This window comes from Danio rerio, chromosome 8 (assembly GCF_049306965.1).
Source record: "Danio rerio strain Tuebingen ecotype United States chromosome 8, GRCz12tu, whole genome shotgun sequence".
Taxonomy (NCBI): Eukaryota; Metazoa; Chordata; class Actinopteri; order Cypriniformes; family Danionidae; genus Danio; species Danio rerio.
The window spans coordinates 22,710,200-22,729,756 of record NC_133183.1 but is presented as its reverse complement, the minus strand read 5'-3'; the positions used below and the strand labels follow the sequence as shown (position 1 = coordinate 22,729,756).

The window sequence follows — 19,557 nt, the reverse complement described above, 5'->3', positions numbered from 1 at the left end:
TCTCTAATTCTCACTTTTGGGTTACACAAGTGAAGCGGTTTCTTCTTGAGTGGACAGCATGAGAAGTTGGATGATGGAGAGCTCCATATGACTGAAGAAAACTAATTTGTAGTAAGTTCATAACACGTACAGTTCAGCGACTGTAGCGAGTGACAATTTTAATTCTGCCAGCATCATTGTAATGTTCATATTCCGGCTGCCTGTGGCGTTTAAACTGAGCAGACAGTGAAACCGAGTGACGCGTGTGCTGCTGCTGCTACAGTGCTCAGGCCTTTAAATGATAAAACAACGAGTGCGTGTAAAATAATACTGAGTCAATATTGACCATGCTCAATGTATTATAGACACGAGAATAAAATGTAGTTTTGTATTGGTCTAATCTACGATATTAATGAACGAGCGAAAGAACTGTTAAGTTGGAGAAAAGCTTGCATGAATGAATGCACATCCAGCTCTTATTTCGGACTAAATGGTGTTTTATTGATGTAAAGTTGATTTTAAATTTATACATTCTTGCTCCTTGATAAACATTTTTTTCAAACGCTGATCAAAGAAATCATAGTAGCAACCAATGACAAATAAACTGTGCGCTATTGTAGTTTTCAAGTCATACTTGCATATGATTAGACTGAATTTTCAAAGTACCATGGTTTACAATATAGGGGAGCATATCCATGCCCGTAGCCAGCCTGTTGAAGGGGGTGTTTTTTTCTCTAAAAGTGGACCTTTTTGCAGTCATTCACTTAATTTTCTATTTAATTATAAGATTTAACTGCTGCATTTAGGTGACGTTCTAAAGCACTATTTTTAGCTGGATTAGCTTGTCAGATGGTCATCATTAGCACACTTTTTGGAGAATCAAAAATATATCCCAAATATTTAGAATAAATAAATATGGTAATTATTTGTTTTTAAAGTATAAATTTATTATTGAAACTATGTATCATTAGAGAAAAGTTGTAAATTAAAAACTGTAGACTAATGTAATTTATTAGGCAAATAACAAACTAGCCAGCACATTCATGACTTTTTTCAGCTAGAATTTGTATAACAAAAAATCAAAATACAATAATTTAGAGCGTCACAATTTTTCTAGCCTTTTTGTAAAAAAAAAAAGTACATTAGAAAATTCTTGGATGACAACAATTGCCAAAATAGTATTTCAATTTATTTTAACATGGGTCGCTTTTGGTGCTTTACATTTTATAAAAATAAAAGTCAGATGTTTTCTCTTTAAAAACAGTGAAAGATGACTTCCCTTACATCAGATGTTTTCATGCACAGCTGGATGTTGGTCTCTTGAAAAATAATAGTTTGCATTGAACAAAACTGATTAACTGAAGTCACACCAGGATTCTGCTTGGTCTTAAAGCCTTTTCGATGGGTTATTTTCACAATTTATGACGGCATAGCAGGCAAATGAATTCACAAGTGGGACAAATTCTGGACCTTTATCACTGAGGCCAGGGTCTTCGGAACCACTCAAACCCCCATGTAGCTTCAGGCCTTATATTACAAGTTGTCACTGAATAAAAGTGCAAATATAAAAACCAACATGACCTCAATTCCCCCTTTGTACCAGTTTATTCTAGATGCAAACAACCTTCTAAATGAAAAAGATTAAGCTGAGTCATTAGACATAAAATGATGCATTTTGTTAGAAAATTGGAGACATTACACACTAGTTCAGTTCTCTTTTGGATTGAATAAGAATATAGGTTTAGTTCTTTTTTATTGTTTAATGTTATTTAGCACAATGAAAGTTTATGACTGTTTCACACGTATCCAAATGATGAACACAGTTCTAGTGCAGTTGCTTTGTTATCAAAATAAATTTACTAAGTGTGAACTAGTAACTGCTTTCCTTGTTCTGGTAAATGGTTGACCAATCACATATTATTGCACATTTATTGCAAAATGCTGTCTAGATAGTCAGCTCAGATGACTCTGAATCATCATATGATCAACACTTTCATTTATCACTAAGTTGACTTTGTTGTTGCTTGTAAATCCAGGTTGTGTATGTCTGCTGCTCCCTGTTTAACCTGCACATAAGAACATTCACCAAACCTTCCTCATGGCGAACGATAAGGATATTGCTGCGGTGGGGAGCATCCTGGTCAACACAAAGCAGGACTTGACAACACGCTTTAGAGCTCTTTTCACTCTCCGTAACCTCGGAGGAGCAGAGGCCGTGAAGTGGATCAGTGAAGCTTTTGTGGATGAATCTGCACTTTTGAAGCATGAGCTGGCGTACTGCCTTGGACAAATGCAAGACGAGAGCGCCATTCCTACCCTAGAGGCAGTCCTGAAAGACACAAACCAAGAGCCAATGGTCAGACATGAAGCAGGTAAAGATTACAAAGAGATAATTTCTTGCTTATTGCATTTTTTCTTCAACTCATATTAATTCTGTTTTAATTTCTAGGAGAAGCGTTGGGAGCCATTGGAAATCCCAAAGTCTTAGAGTTATTGAAGAAATATGCAGAAGATCCAGTTATTGAGGTACAGTAGACAATTCATCAGACAATGTGTATGGTTACATGGACATCAGAAATCTAATTATTTAATTTTTCTAGTTGAGATGATATCAATATTAATAGCCCGTTTCCACTTAGTGGTACGGTACGGGTCACCTTTATCAGGCTTGTGTTTTCACTGTGAAAAGGGTACCAATGGTGGGCATGGTGTACGAAAGAAAGTTTCAGCCAACGTCATTCTCGCTCGAGAAAATGTCAAGGGAAAGCTGTACAGGTCGTTCACATATCATATGAGAAGCACTTCTCACAAAACAGAGGCTTTATATAAATAAATACTTGTGTATAAATGTTCATTACTAACTTTTCTATGAACATAATTTGATTATAACTGCAGATCAATGGTGGTGCGAAATAGCCTACTGTAACACCTGCAATTACATGAAATAAATAAATGCTACATATATGAGCACATACAGACCCTTATAGTCTGCGATATATGTTACCAGTTGCAAATATCTCATTTGCATCTTTAATCTTCACCAGCACATGTAGCCTCTTGTTAGAAAGTAATTCTGTCATTCGTCGAGTTAATAATAGTCTAAAAGGTTATGATAATAGTTATACATGGCAGTTTGTTCATGATTTAGGTTGCTGAACGAATTATTCGCTCCTTTGTTTTTTTGCGCTTCACTCTCGCGTTTGTCCATTTCTAAAAGGGTCGGAAGTCACACACACGTTATTATCATCAGCTCAAGAAGTTTGTTATTTAAAGTACAGATGCACACAGCAAGCTATATAGAGAAAGTGAAACCACTTGCACTTTAAGACAGCCTTGTAAACAACAACAGGGCACAGGTTAGATTCAGCTCTTCTTCTTGGCTTTGTGGCTGTTCATCAAGACGACCACAAGGTTTGTTTAAGCTCTGGTTGGTCATGGCTCGTTATTATATGTATATATTATTACGGTGTAATCAATCAATCAATCAAGCCTTTATTTGTCACTACACTTTCGTATAGCGAAATTGGACCCCCCAGACCATACACAAAACATCACACTTTTCAGGGGAGACAGATCATAGGAGGTAGCATTTAGAATTGAAGAAAGATACATTTGGACAGTTAGGCAAAAAAAAAAAAACACCCCCTCAGCTTGCCCTTGATTAGGACAAAGTGAGAAAAGGGAGAAAAACATCCCTATCTTAGCATAAGCACACCGGCAAGACACAACATAGACACAGGGGATGGGAACAGGGGAAATGGAAAACAGTCCGTTGAGTGCGGGCAGCCATTTCAAGGCGCAAGTCACATCCCCGCCCACGCCCCACGTGGGTAAAAGCACACGAAGGCGTTTGGATGGGGATCGGTGGTGAATGTTTATCTGTAGATATGTTTGTGTGTGTGTGAGCCTGCATAGTCCAGAGTCCCGCAGGTGTCCTTGACAGGGGCAGGAATTACAGAGTGTAATATCTCTGCTGTGTAATTAAAAATGGCTCTTTCTTTGTTTTCATTCTCCTGGCTTGTGCATGAACTAGTGACATATCTTTGTAAACCAATAGCATTCAGCTGTGCGTCTGGCTTCACCTTTTGGTATCCTTTTGTCGTGCTAGGTACCCATAAAGTGGTATGGTACGGTTCGCTTTTTAGTACCTTTTGACAGTGGAAACAGCCATAAAAGCTCTTTGTACCTTACCAATCAGTGGAAACATGCCATAAGATGTTCACTTGAGTTGCTTTTGGATTATTTCTTTCATGTTTCCATTTTAGATTTTAAGGTACATAGATTAATTAATGGCACACATCCTCATTTCCTTTCAGAATAATGAGTAAAAAAAAAAGAAAGTACCATATGCAATTTTTGGTGTTTAATTTTAAGTTGAAAAAGCAATGCAGTTAAGGGTTTGTCATGTTATTTGTGAAGACTAGTGGATAAAAACTATTGCTCAAAACAAAGCTTTTTGTTTGTTGTCTAACGGTTAAAATCCAATTTGGCAAAAAGTCTTTGCATGCGTCTATACTGCATTTCAATAATGCAGTTTATAAAGTAGGAGCAATCAAACATCGGTTTACCTAGGTTTTTAATCAGTATTGTCCTAATTGTGTCTATATCACAATATTGTATTTCATGGAAAGATATTGATTATTAAAATCCTACTCTTAATAGGTTTTATTACAACACTCTTATTTTTATAGGTGGCAGAAACTTGTCAGCTGGCGGTCAAGAGGCTGGAGTGGCTCATGAATGGTGGCGAGCAGACAAAAGATGGGACAGATGAAAACCCCTACTGCTCTGTGGACCCCGCTCCCCCTGCCCAAAGAAAAAGTGTCCCAGAACTGAGGACACAGCTCTTAGATGAAACTCTGCCACTGTTTGATCGCTACAGAGCCATGTTTGCTCTGAGGAATCTTGGAACTGAAGAGGCTGTTCTGGCTCTTGGAGATGGTGAGAAAAGATTTGCGAGATGCATAAAAACAAAGTTAATTAGTAAACTAATATAAGTTTTACATTTTTAGGTTAGAAATTTTTTTGTTATTACAAAGCTGCATTTTCTGAAGCTGAATGTTGACCAAAGTGCTTCACAAACATGGCAACAATGTTGCACTTGACTTCAAGAAATCTGTATTATGCTGATTTGAGGCTCAGTTAATAATTGTTATTAACAAGGACAGCATTGATTTAAAGTATAATTCTGAGCATAAGCTATTACTGTCACTTTGATCTATTGAATGCTGAATAAACGTGTTAATGTCTTTCAAAATCATTGTGGCAGGTCTTCAGTGCAGCAGTGCCTTGTTCCGCCATGAGATTGGCTATGTGTTGGGTCAGATCCAGCATGCGGCCAGCATCCCTCAGCTGCAGGCAGCTTTGGAGAAGATGGATGAGAATGCCATGGTCCGACATGAGTGTGCGGAGGCGCTGGGCTCCATCGGGAAGGAGCCGTGTGTCCAGATCCTGGAACGCTATAGGAAAGACCAGGAGCGGGTGGTAAAGGAGAGCTGTGAGGTCGCACTAGACATGCTGGAGTATGAGAACAGCTCACAGTTCCAGTATGCAGACGGACTGCTCAGACTGCAGAGCGCTCACTAAAAACTTTTACACACATTTTCCAAAACACACAGACTATCCATATTTCAAATGCAAGTGAAAGCTGTTTGGATATTTAATTAATTTGGAAGGCAAAATAAAAGCATTTATTCAACCACATATTTACCTGTCTTATTCTGCCTTTAAGTATATTTCAGTTTTCATCATATACAGCTGCACAATATGTGTAGTTTATTTATAAACTAATTTCGAGAGGATCACATGCTTGTGATTGTTCTCAGCTGCTCCCACATCAGCTCATGACTGATTCTCTAATCAGAGGATTGCTTATTTACTATAGATAACCAGTTTCCTTATCTCTATCTTTGTCCTGAAGAATCCCGATCTACCCATCCCTACTCCCCCTTCTTTCCAGATGGGTGACACAGCAGCCCAGTGACTAGCACTGTTGCCTAACAAAAAAAATGTGTCCAGTTAAAGTCCCAACTAAACCAGTTGACCTTTCTGTGCAGAGTTTGCTCGTTCTCCCCTTGCTCACGTGGGTTTTCCCCGGGTTCCTCCCACAGTCCAAAAAAAACATGCAACCTAGGTAAATTGAACATACCAAATTGATACCATAGCCAAGCTTTTAGCAAGAGTACACCACTCCTTAGCCATCCTGTATCTGTCATAAGCCAGAAATAAGCCGGGTGGAGATAATCAAGATCTACCTGAGCTTAAACTCCCCTCTCGCCCTGCAAACAGGAGGGAGCCCAGGGCTCTCTCTCAGGACAGCATCCCAAAAAAGCTTTATAACCCATGATCAGCTATGTGTGAACCCTTTAAATTGTTTCAGCATCGATACTGTAATGTGTGTGTCTGCAATGGTCACATCGCATGATATGCAATGTCGCAGGATTATAGTTGATCAGAACAACAATTGAGAATTCATGAGATTTGTGGAGTCATTGCGATGTTTAACCATAGTAGATCATTCGCATGCACTTTAAGAGAGTTTAAAGCATTCGGGTACAAAAAAAGTACAACATTTAAAATATCGTGCAGCCCTATCATAGACTATAAAAAAAGTAGATGATTCATCTCTAATTGATTTTTAAATCAAGCTCACATCTCTTCTGTTTACATGGAGATGGAGGGATTTTTGATGTAAAGCAGCCAGCCTCCAGGGGCAAACAAAATGTTTTGGCTTAATTTTTGAAAACATGTGCGGTATACATACAGTGCTGTGCATAATATGCAAATTTCACAGGCGTGAGGCTCAAAACAAGTGCAAACTCTGGGTTTTAGTGCAAGTTTAGGGTTGACAAAAACGAAACAGATCCAACCGTAAAATTAAGTGGTTCAGTATGCTTGACAAAATTTCTCTATTGACTTGGGGTTTAACCCAGAGTTTGTGATTAAATCTAGATTGTTTGATTCGCAAGAGAATCGACACAATTATGAGATTAAGAGATCATTATCAGAAATAAGGTAAATGTAGTTACAAGGCAGAAATAAACAACTGATGTAGCAAAAGCTTGAAAAGGCCACAAAGAAAGTATTATACCAGTGCAAATCAGTCAACCAATTTAATAATGTAGGTTCACAAGCAGCTCAAAAGCTTTATATAAAGTACATTTATATGTACATATTTAAATTTAAATTTAAAATATTACTGTTAATTTGACAATTCAAAATTATTGTTGAATCTAAGTATAAATAATATCAAATAAATGCAACAAAAAATATTTTTAATTTAAAAATGCTTGTAGTGTTAAAAGCTTCATATTGAAGCAAAAAAAGACGCGGGTAAACTGAATTGTTTTTGTTGTTCTTAAAATATTACTGTTGTGTGGATTAGTGGATTAGTTTGTCCACAAGGTGTCAACACCGAACTGGGTTATTGTTTCAGTCAGAAAAGAAAGAGGAACAAAAACAACAAACTACCAAAGACACAGTGTGAGGTGATTATCACTCCAATCACCTGTTACTTTTGGAGAGAAAAGACAGCGAATCTGACCAAGATTGAATCTGTCATTCTGAGCACGTGTGTTCATGTCTGCTATCAAATGCATAGCTTTATACTTTGGGCTTAAAGCATCATAAAATCTTGTGATATCACTAATTAAGTCTCTTATCTTCAGTAAAGGTAAATCCTCCACCCATGAGCAGAGGTGATTAGCACAGCTAAGAGCACTAGTGCTGGTGCGAGGTTTTTAAACTACATTCTGACCAACCTAATCCACACAGCAGTCTATCTCATTCAATAAGAGTCCAGCTTAAAGAGGCACATGGCAAATTAAAATCCAAATTCTTTAATCCATAAGAGATCATTGCAATTTAGCATAACAATCAATCAATGTAAACAAACACTTTTGTGAAAGCATCACCCCGACTGCTTTTGTATCTACGTTTTTTTTTTAAATGTGTTTTATCAAAAGAAGAGAAAAACAATTGCACATTTTCATTTAAAGAGATTAAAAATAAAGAAAAAAAATCTTAACATTTACTCAATGTTTATTATTGGGGGAACTGGCCCTTTAGGAAGATGACAGTACATGTGCTCTCCAAATTGACTGATGTTGGTGGATGGAGGGAGACCAAACACTTATTCAGCAAAGGATTTTTATGCTAATATTAAGCTTGGTGGGAGGCGTGTAGGCCACATCCTCAAGAAAAGGCTGGACCAAACCACTTAAAAAGTGGTACAAAGCAGACAAACATTGCAGACGGCGCAGCGCTTGCAAACATGCTTCATCCTTTTATGATTGGTATCGTCACAATTAACACCTCCATGACCATCGCATACTGGATCTTCATTCTGACAGAAGCCTTTTATAAGAAGACTGAGGATGAAGACAAAAAAGACAACCCTGCTTAGGCTACAGTTTCTTTTGAATTAATATTTAAAATAAAGAACAAAAAAAAAATTATTGAGAAGGCACTGACTTCCAGGTAACGTATTCAGTTTATTATTATTATATATATATATATTTTTTTTTTGCACAAAAGAAGGATAATAATATGAATGAAATGAAAGTATGTATAATTTTGTATGTTTCCACTTCTGCTGCTGTTGTCTGCTTGTTTGATTTGTAATAATTGCAATTTTGTAGCTTTTTAGAAAGAAAACCAATTTAAAGAAAACAACACAGTTTAGCTCTGTACTCGCTATATTGCAATATATATATATATATATATATATATATATATATATATATATATATATATATATATATATATATATATATATTTATTTGTTTGTCATGAGCCTTCACACTGTAAAAACAATCCTGGTTAAAATCCTTAAATTTAAACTGAATCAACTTCACCTTATTAGTCTATTGAACTATTACGTTAAACTGACTTAACACTGCTTGCATAACTTATGCAATTAAGTTAGAACATGACTAATTCAGTTTAATAAGTTACAATGGACTAAAGTCATGCTGCTATGACTAATTGATCATATAATGTTTTACAGTGCAAAAATTATTGCAATATGATTTGGGGTTCATGTTAAAATTTGTTACATTTGCTATCAATGACGTTAAACAGTTTTGATCAGTTGAAACCATCACTGTTTAATAAATTCATGCTAAAATATTTACTCCACTTTTTATTTAACAGCCTTAATTTCTGTACTTGCATTAAAATAAATCATTTGGTACAATATACCTATGTACATAATTTTTTATGTTTAACATTTATACTTTAAAAATTATCAGCATGTAATTGCAGCTGTAATTATTTTATGTATTTAAATTTATAATTACACTGTTGACACATTCGTTACACCTTAATCCACCATTAAAACTACCCGTACCACCAAACTTGTCCCTAACATTACCAGTATACCACCTCAGTAGCATCATGTGTTGTGCAATACAACATGAACAAAAAAAAGTACAATCTACTTTTTTCTCCAAGTATCTAAGGCTAATTAATAAAAAGTGAGATCGCAATCTTTTCTGACCCAAAACCCTTTAACAATAGTGAATGTGATAATGCTAGTGTAATTGTATCTTTTAGTAAATGGTAGTATTTTCATTATAAATCAATCTATTGTGGCTGCTGTGTGACTTGCTATCACAAAGGTTACATATGTTGATTTAATTGAAATAAATATTTCATAAACATGTCGAAAAGCCCTTGAATAGTCTGATCTTTAAGGCGGATAAAAACATAAATTTAATGAATAAACCTATCCTGTCTTCCCTGGAGTAAAACATCCAGTTTTTCTGAATCCATTAACCAGCAGACATGCAGAAGGACAGTTAGAGGTGACAGGGAGATGAATAATATCAGATCAGATATGACTCATAGAGGATCAGGTCTGTCTGGATCACAGGCTCAAACAAACACGTCAGTCCAGTCAGTCGGTCAGTCATTCAGAAACTCAGAGAGGGCTTGTTCAGCTTCAGCCTCTGGAAGAACAGAAACACCACTGAAAGCAGACATGCATCCTGTACTGATCGGCATCGTAACTGCCAACACCAGTTTAACCATCATCTACTGGAACTTCCTTCTGTCTCAGGTTTTCTGCAAGAAGCTCAAGGATGCGCCTGAACCTGAGGAAATCCCAGTCTGAGTGAGTATAGAGTTAGCAAAGTCATCAGCACCCTGTAGCACTTGTGTATGCATGTTTATTTCTGGACTGTAATTTAAATTTGTCCACAAGATATACAAATGTAAATTTCTATTATTATGATAAAGTTTGTATAATTCATTTTAATTTATTAGTTACGGACAATAAAGACTTATATCATTACTTTAATTAATACAACCTTATTGTAAAGTGTTACTCCTTTAATCTAATCTTTAATGTCAATTAATGTGTTTATTAACATTCACAAACAATCTATTACAGCATTTATTCATGTTAATTAATGGAAATACAGTTGTTCATTGTTAGCTCATGTTAACTCACGGTGCATTAACTAATGTTTAATTTAGATGTTAATAATGCATTAGTAAATGTTGAACCATGATTAATAAATGCTGTACAAGTTATGTTCATAATAAGTTCATGTTTTTAATAAATGCATTACCTAACATTAACTAACAAAACCCTATTGTAAAGTGTGACCATTAAAGGTGTTCAGCAAGACTGCAATAAAATGATCAAAGTTACAAAGTTACAAAGGTTACAGTTAAAATATTTTAAAATGTACTGTTAAAATGTATTTTTCAAATATAAACAATTTATCAATGTATTTATCAATACAATTTATCAATCTAAAAAAAGTTTCCACAAAAAAGCATTGCTTTTTAACATTGCTAATAATATGAAATGTCACCTTATTACTAAATATTCAAATGATTTTTGAAGGATGTAAAAACTAAAAACTAAAGTAATATTGATAAAAATTCATAATTTAAAATTCAAAATAATACATAAATAATTTTAAAATTTAAAAGAATAATTTTTAAAATGTGTTGTTATTATGAGTATATTTTTTTAGTTAGTGAAAGTTGCAAATTATTAAAATAATTATGAGTTTTGTTATGTTGTTTTATACAACTATTCTAACACACAATTAACAAAAAAAGGTTTCGATACTTTATTAAAAAGGAAGAGATCAATAGTTCCACAAAAGCACCTTTAAATCCAAAGAAAATGTAACTATAACTTAGTATTGTTAGTTACTTGGAATAATTAAGGTATGGTGGAATCTTTAAAATTTTCAAAAGAGTGCAGTGATGCCACATAAGAACCCTTTTGATTCTCAAAATAACTGTTCCTAGGAGAACCACACATTTCTCAGTATGAAGTTTTTCCACTTTAACCATTTGTTTAAAGCAAAGTCTCCACAGATGTTAAAAGTTCTTTATGGAACCAACAAAGATCCTTTATTTTTGTATTAATGTGAATTATAACTGCTATGAAAAGGCATTTCTAAAGCGGCCAGAGTGCCTCCTGAGAGCACATCTCAGACAGGATTAGCTGGATTACAGTATAGCTAACCCTTGATTACAGCTTTCACCTTCATGAAAGACAGCTGCTGTGGAATATCAGAGTCAGCGCGATGTCAGCCAAAGGATTAAGAGTGGGATTAACGCAATCATATCAGGCTACTTCACAGGCCTTTAGCACAGTATAATGAACTCTGCTCTTATCAAATCAATATCTACATTTCAGGACATACGTTTGCTTTTTCACACAGACTGAGACCTTGACCATAAGAAGAAAAAGAAGATGATGACGAAGAAGAGGAAAGCTAATCCTTGGAAGCAGGATGAAAAAGAGAAAATGTAACAAAAAGGAACAGACTGATATTTGACTGAAGAATATCTGCCATTTATATCTACTGTATTAACATGATGTCACTGAATACAATCCCTCATCTTTCATCCACTAGTCAAACTCTAACTCTTTATTACAGTCTTAAAATCAATCATGGCTGCTCATTTCCATCAAAACAAGGAGCACGAAAGCACCAAGCTTATAATTTGTTGTAAATCTGTAGCAAAATGTGTTTGTAATTTTGTATGTTTTCTAACTATATTTAGCAAAGTAGCTGCCCATGTTTTGTGAATCTTTGTGGCTTTCTTAGACATGCCCAATTCCCTCGACAATAATAAATGAGTATAATATAGAGAGTATTGGTACTGTTTACATGGCATTTGTCCTCCTGTAACCTACTCTCTGATCCGGATTAGCATGATTAGCGTGTGCTAGTTCAGGCAGGGTGCTCGGCGCAGACAGAGGGAGCTGTAGCTGTTTGATCACCACTGATGATGTACTTTCTGTTCTCCAGTGAATGCACAGACCTTATTTGACACACTGTTTGTGTGGGATTACGGTTTCGTTCAGTTGTTACATTAAGAAGATGCTGCTACCTGAGCTTACCCGCAAACACTTTGGCTGGTGTAATGTAATGAAGTCAAGCTGACTGACTGAAGATTGAAATATTATTCAATTATATTTTTAGACCGTATATATTGTTCTTGATTTACTGTATGAGGTGTACTTTATTAGGTATGAGATTGAGTAAAATGCTGATCTTTATTTAGTTTTTTAATTTTAAGTCCAACAACATGTTTCAAATAAAATATTGAGCTTCATTATAATTTCAGAAAACTCCAATCCGTCAGAACATTTGTGGTGATTGAAAATAAAGATTATTCTACAAAGAATTGATTTCCTGGCCTTTCTAAGGAAAAACATTGGTGTTTTGTGGTCAAAAGGTGCATATTAACATGTCAAAACATCATAAAATCTGAAAATTTCATAAAATGCTTCAAATGCAACATTCATTCATTCATTTTCCTTCGGCTTAGTCTCTTTATTCACCCCTTAATTATCAGTTGCCCTGCAGCACTATGTTGTGTCCTGTTTATTTCTGGACTGTAATTTAAATGTCCACAAGGTATACACCTTTAATTTGTATTATTATGATCAAGTTTACATCATTTTTATTTGTTACACTGACTGTAAGGACTTATTTCATTTTTTTAAATATTATTTTAAAACGGTAACACGTTACAATAAGCTTAATTAATTAATACATGTATTACAGTATTTGTTCATGTTCGTTTCTATTGGTTATTGAAAACACAGTCATTCATTGCAAGTCACAGTGCATTTACTAATGTTAACCAGCATGAATTGAATTAACATTTGTAATGTTAAAAATGTATCTTTCAAATTTAAACTATTTATCAAAGATCTAAAATAAAAATAAAAATGCACAAAAAACTTAATGCTTTGAACATTTCTTATAATATTAAACGTCACCTGATTACTAAATTCAAATGATTTCTGAAGAAAGGGAAACTAAAAACGAGTAATATTGATAAACTTCCGTCTTCACACACACACATAAAAAGGATTTTAAGCTAGATTGAAAATAAAGACTATTCTACAAAAGGTTGATTTTCTAAGGGACAACATTAGTGTTTAGTGGTCAAACATACATGTCTGAAAATATCATAAAATCTGAAAATTCCATAAAATTGTGTCATTCATTCATTTTCCTTCGACTTATTCCCTTTTTTCATCAGGGGTCACCACAGCAGAATCACTAACTTATCCAGCATATGCTTTACATAGCGAATGGCCTTCCAGCCTCAACCCAATACTGGGAAACATTCATACACACTCATACACTATATGGCCAATTTAATTTATTCAAGTCACCTAGAGTGCATGTCTTTGGACTGTGGGGGAAACCAGAGCACCGGCAGGAAAGCATAGAACATGGTATGCAAACTCCACACAGAAATGCCACTGACCCAGCCGGGACTGGAACCAGCGAGCTTCTTGCTGTGAGGGCACAGTGCTAACCACTGAGCCACTGTCACTCCTTAAATGCAACATTTTTATTTTAAATTTGGTAGAATATTTAACAGAAAAAATGTGTTTATGACATATAACTGTTTTATTGCATTTTTTGTTTGGACAACATGTTTTACCTTCGAAAGTGAAAATGGTCTAAAGATTCTTTTTTCCCCTGACAATGGAAACCATTTCCTGTAACAGACTGCGTTTTCATTGACGTCATTCATACAACTGTACAGTATGTTAAATATATCAACAGGTGTTGTGCGATATACACAGAAAAGTCTAAATCCAGGCTCAAGGCTTCTCCTTACGACACTAAGCACATTAGCTGGGTTGTCGTATGCTGTTAAAGTTCTTGAGGTCAGAGGGAATTCCTGACACTGTTACTAAAGAAAAACCCTCATTGAGAGAAACTATTGCCCTCTGACATCCTTTATTGTGATTTTGTGGATATGCAGCAAGTAGGACGACGGCTAGAGGACATTTCGGCATCAAATGGGAGCCAAACTGGAAGCAAGAAAATGAGGAAAAGGGTTTCACAGGTATGTACACAACTTATTATCTGACCATAAACACGGCTACTGATACTGATGCTCAGATATACAGTAACCCTGCCGTAAATCATTAGTCCAACCTTAGCCTTAACTAGGAGAAGATACCTGTGCATTAACATAATGAGCTCTGGTTTAAATGTTTACATTTTGAACTTTTTGTTGTTGTTATTCTTGAAAACTTACATTTTAAAGGAGTTTTCAATTTTAAGTATATATATATATATATATATATATATATATATATATATATATATATGAAAGTATAAGAATATAAAATTTAGCCCATTTAATTTAACCAGATACATTTTTTTTACTTTTTTTTTTTTTAACATTTTAACTATCAAATCTTTTTCTTTATTTTATAATGAAGCTTCCTTTACAGACAAAATAATAAACATTACTGATGTACAGTGTCTACTTGGACATTTGATTTGCACTTACTATTATTATTTTAAGGGCGACACAGTGGCGCAGTAGGTAGTGCTGTTGCCTCACAGCAAGAAGGTCGCTGGTTCGAGTCTCAGCTGGCATTTTGTGTGGAGTTTGCATGTTCTCCCTGCGTTTGCATGGGTTTCCTCCGGGTGCTCCACTTTCGCCCACAGTCCAAAGACATGCGGTACAGGTGAATAGAATAAACTAAATTGGCTATAGTGTATGTGTGTGAATGAAAGTGTATGGATGTTTCCCATAGATGGGTGGCAGCTGGAAGGGCACCCACTGCGTAAAACATGTGCTGGGTAAGTTGCCTGCTCATTCCGCTGTGACAACCCCAGATTAATAAAGGGACTTAGCCGAAAAGAAATGAATTAATTAATTATTATAAATATTATAATACAAATTCCACATACCTTTCATTATCTGAACAACAGATTCAAAACTTAAGCCATAGTTGAGGTTAATGCACTGTTATAATCTTTAAACACACTAAAGTTAATGCAATGTTATTCTTTTTCAACACTTTTTTAAGTGTATTTAAAAATTATAACATTGGATTCAATTAAACTTTTGCTAAAGTTTTGAATGTTTTTTTCAGATAATGAAAGGTAGGTAGAATTTTCTGTATTTATTAATTAAAAAATATTAATAACTACAATATTGATTTATTAATTATACTTCAATTTTTCAAGAATCCAGTAGTTTGGTTGAAAGTGTCAGTAAAGACTTTCAAATAGTTAAAACTGATTTCTGAAGGATCATGTGACACTGAAGTTTTTTATCTCAAAAATAAAACAACCTTTTTAAAATACAAAGTGTTCACTTCAATTGTGGTAATATCTTACAATATTATTGTTTTCATTGCCATATATATAGTCAAATTAAATGTGGCATTGCAGAGCATAACTCTTCAAAACATTTATATATTGTATAAATGATCATTAAATTTATTATGGAATCATGCAATTTAACCCTTACATAAATTCTATTCTTGTCTTTTTTAAATTCCTGTTAAAGAGTTCACCTTAAATGTTTCACCACTAACACCATAAAGATTTCACCACTAACATCAGCATACCACTAACATTATTGTAGGTAAAAAAAGGTTGTTAAACAAAGATTATTAGAGCATCGTTTATAAGGGTATACCAAACTATTTCTGTTTTCTGAATTATAATTTCATATTTATTACTTTTAATTTAATTACATAGCTATTAGTTTGATGTGGTTTTACATAGGTATTTATGCAATATGAACACAACCGAACCAACTTACTTCCCTTTCAAACTAAATAAAATTAGATACTTTTAATAATGCTTGTTGCTGGGACCAATTGACATCCATAGTATTTATTTTCCTTCTTTGCAAGTCGATGGGTTCCAGCAACCAGCATTCTTCAAAATATCTTCTTTGTTTATGTTTAACACAAAAAAAAAAGAAACTTAAAAGGTTTAAAAACCACATGAGGGAGAGTAAATAAAAGGGTTATTTTTTATTTTTGGGTAAACTATTCATTTAAACTGTATTGACATTGCTTTGTAACAGTATTATTTAATGGCAATTGTCTTTAACCTACAATGATGCTTCAAGTCAATAAAAAGTAAATGATGTTTGCTAATTATTTTGACCCAGATCGACAGGAAATAAAAGAAAACAAACAAGCTATCGATTAGGTGTTAACCCTGACGCAGAGGACTAAACAACGCTACTTATGGATTTAGACGAGAACAGCAATAATCTGCATGAGGACTTTTTCCAGGACTACAAACCCAAAGAAAACAATCGGTTTCTTCCACCCAAGCATGTGATATATCTGCTGCTGGCTGTGAGTGTGACCGTCGTCACCCTGTTCGCCATGATCAGACACCTCATCATAGACCTCATCCATGATCTGGCAGGTATGAGACAAGAAAACATTCACCCGTCTCTTTCCACTTAAAGACCTGCAAATCCTCTTTGCACATTTGCGGGCTTATTTTCTATAAACAGTGTTCAAAAAATCCCCTTTTTACTAGAGAACACTTGACTTCTTTGGCAGAAACATAAAGCAGTCTAAGATGATTTGCTGGTCAGAGCAGTTCTCCAAGCTTTTGGCTGATTTTCGAGACCAGCTGAGCAACAGCTTGAGATCATCCTCTGAAGCCTAAACTGCACTTCAGCACTTCTAGTCATGAGGCTGATTTCTAGAGAATGCCTGATAAGATGTACAGTTTGAAAACAAAGAAAGTAGCTTTGCATGTGCTACAGTATGCAAGACAACAGACTAATAGTTAAAGAATTAAATTGTATGTAATGTCAAAGGTGATGCAGTGGCGCAGTAGGTAGCGCTGTCGCCTCATAGCAAGAAAGTCCCTGGTTCGAGCCTAGGCTGGGTCAGCTGGTGTTTCTGTGTGGAGTTTGCATGTTCTCCCTGCATTTGCTAGGGTTTCCTCCGGGTGCTCCAGTTTCTCCACAGCGAAAGACATGTGGTACAGGTGAATTGGGTAAGCTAAATTGTCTGTAGTGTAAGAGTGTGAATTAGTGTATATGGATGTTTTCCAGAGATGGGTTGCAGCTGGAAGGGTATCTGCTGCGTAAAACATGTGCTGGATAAGTTGGCGGTTCATTCAGCTGTGGCGACCCCGAATTAATAAAGGGACTAAGCCGAAAAGAAAATGAATGAAAAATATATGTCAAATTTTGTAAAACTACACACAAAAAAGATTGCTATTTTTAAATTGTCATGTAATGTTTACAGTTGATCTTTGGTCTTCACAACATGAAAGCACAATTTATATCCTTATAAATGTTTCTAATAAGATGGTAGAACATTTAGTGTGTTGTGCTGTTTAGGTTATACCTTATTTTAAATGATGAGAGTAGCTTATGTCTTAGGGTGTCATTATTCTCCTCAGTTATATTAATTCATTCATTTTCATCTAGCTTAGTCCTGTATTTATCAACATATGTTTTACACAGCGGATGCCCTTCCAGCTGCAACACAGCACTGGGAAACAACCATACACACAAACATTCACACTCATACACTGTGGCAATTTTAGTTCATCCAATTCACTTACAGTGCATGTCTTTGGACTGTGGGGAAACCAGAGCACCCGGAGGAAAACCCACTTGAGCATGAGAACATGCAAACTCCACACAGAAATGCCAATAGGTGCAACTTCTTGCTGTCAGGTGACAATGCTAACCACTGAGTCACTATGTCGCCCTCAGTTATATTATATTATAAAAGGGGTGACACTTTATTTTGATGGTCTGTTTGTTTAATTTAAGTTACATTGCATCCACATGCCAACCAATTCTCATCAGATTAAATGAGTCTACTCTAAGTAGACTGTTAGGTTGTGGTTATGGTTGGGGTTAGTGTAAGTTGACATGTACTTGCAAAGTTTCTTATAGTCATTTAGATGTCTGTTGAAGGAGCAGAATCAACAGATATTAAGCAGACAGTCTACTAATACTCAAATAGACCATCAAAATAAAGTGTAACCAAAAAAAGTGTCTTTTTTTATTGTAATAAATATAATCAACTCAAAGCTGAACAAATAAAACATAAATAGTACAATTTTTGGCTGAGCTACAATTGTTTAAAAATCTGTAACCTAATGGTTGAAAAATATTACAATATTGAGAAAAATCGCTTTTTAATTTCTTGGCAAGCAAATTACTATATTACTAATCAAAAATTAAATGTTGATATATTTACAGTAATTTACAGTAATTCAAAAGCTCATGATCCCACTCACTAAATAATTACTTTATATTTCTTTATTTCACATTCTTCTGAGATACAAAACACCAACATTTCAGCTCAATGCCTTCCTCAGAGTGAAACAATTTCCTCACTCCACCACCTCATTCCACATTCAATCACATTACATCACTAATTAAATGCTAATTAAAAACAATCCAATCTCATTTAGTTTCATATAGCAAGTATTTGTATACTGTATTGTATTGTATTGTACTGTAATGTATTCTATTTACAGTAGAAATAATTTAACAAAAGCACGCACATCAATCTCAACTGGGTGCTCAGCCAAACAAGTACTCAAATGAAAAGGTGGCAATGCCAAAAGCTCCAAAAAAATTATACTTATTTAAGCATATGTTTATTTACAATACAGTTGAAGTCAGAATTATTAGCCCCTTCAATTTTTTTTCTTCTTTTTTAAATATTTTCCAAATTATGTTTAACAGAGCAAGGAAATTTTCACAGTATGTCTGAAAAGTCTTATTTGTTTTATTTAGGTTAGAATAAAAGCAGTTTTAAATTTTTTAAACACAATTTTAGGGACAAAATTATTAGCCCCTTTAAGCTATATTTTTTTTCGATAATCTACAGAACAAACCACTGTTATACAATAACTTGCCTAATTACCCTAACCTGCCTAGTTAACCTAATTAACCCAGTTAAGCCTTTAAATGTCACTTTAAGCTGTATAGAAGTGTCTTGAAAAATATCGAGTAAAATATTATTTACAGTCATCATGGCAAAGATAAAATAAATCCGTTATTAGAGATGAGTTATTAAAACTATAATGTTTAGAATTGTGTTGAAAACAATTGCTCTCCTTTAAACAGAAATTGGGGAAAAAATAAACAAGCGGTCTAAAAATTCAAGGGGGCTAATAATTCTGACTTCAAGTGTGTGTGTGTGTGTGTGTATATATATATATATATATATATGTGTGTGTGTGTGTGTGTGTGTGTGTGTATATATATATATATATATATATATATATATATATATATATATATATATATATATATATATAC

At 34.6% G+C, this 19,557-nt stretch overlaps 2 protein-coding genes and 1 long non-coding RNA gene across 4 annotated transcripts in view; 2 read left to right on the top strand and 1 right to left on the bottom strand.

Moving 5' to 3' along the window:
* The window catches only part of si:ch73-196i15.3, a 239,069-nt gene that overhangs the window by 35,949 nt on the left and 183,563 nt on the right, over positions 1-19,557 (bottom strand). The gene's annotated exons all lie outside the window — the stretch shown is intronic.
* Positions 2-5,682, top strand: dohh (deoxyhypusine hydroxylase/monooxygenase). 2 transcript variants are annotated; one of them, NM_199563.2, is given in 5 exon segments: positions 2-111; positions 2,016-2,351; positions 2,429-2,505; positions 4,671-4,920; positions 5,249-5,682. In NM_199563.2, coding segments are annotated over 4 exon segments (918 nt in total). In that variant the 5' UTR covers positions 2-111; positions 2,016-2,077; the 3' UTR covers positions 5,566-5,682.
* LOC100535624 (uncharacterized) lies at positions 8,228-12,642 on the top strand. The gene is made up of 3 exons (XR_002459375.2): positions 8,228-8,457; positions 10,040-10,093; positions 11,670-12,642. It is a non-coding gene; the product is annotated as an uncharacterized lncRNA (long non-coding RNA).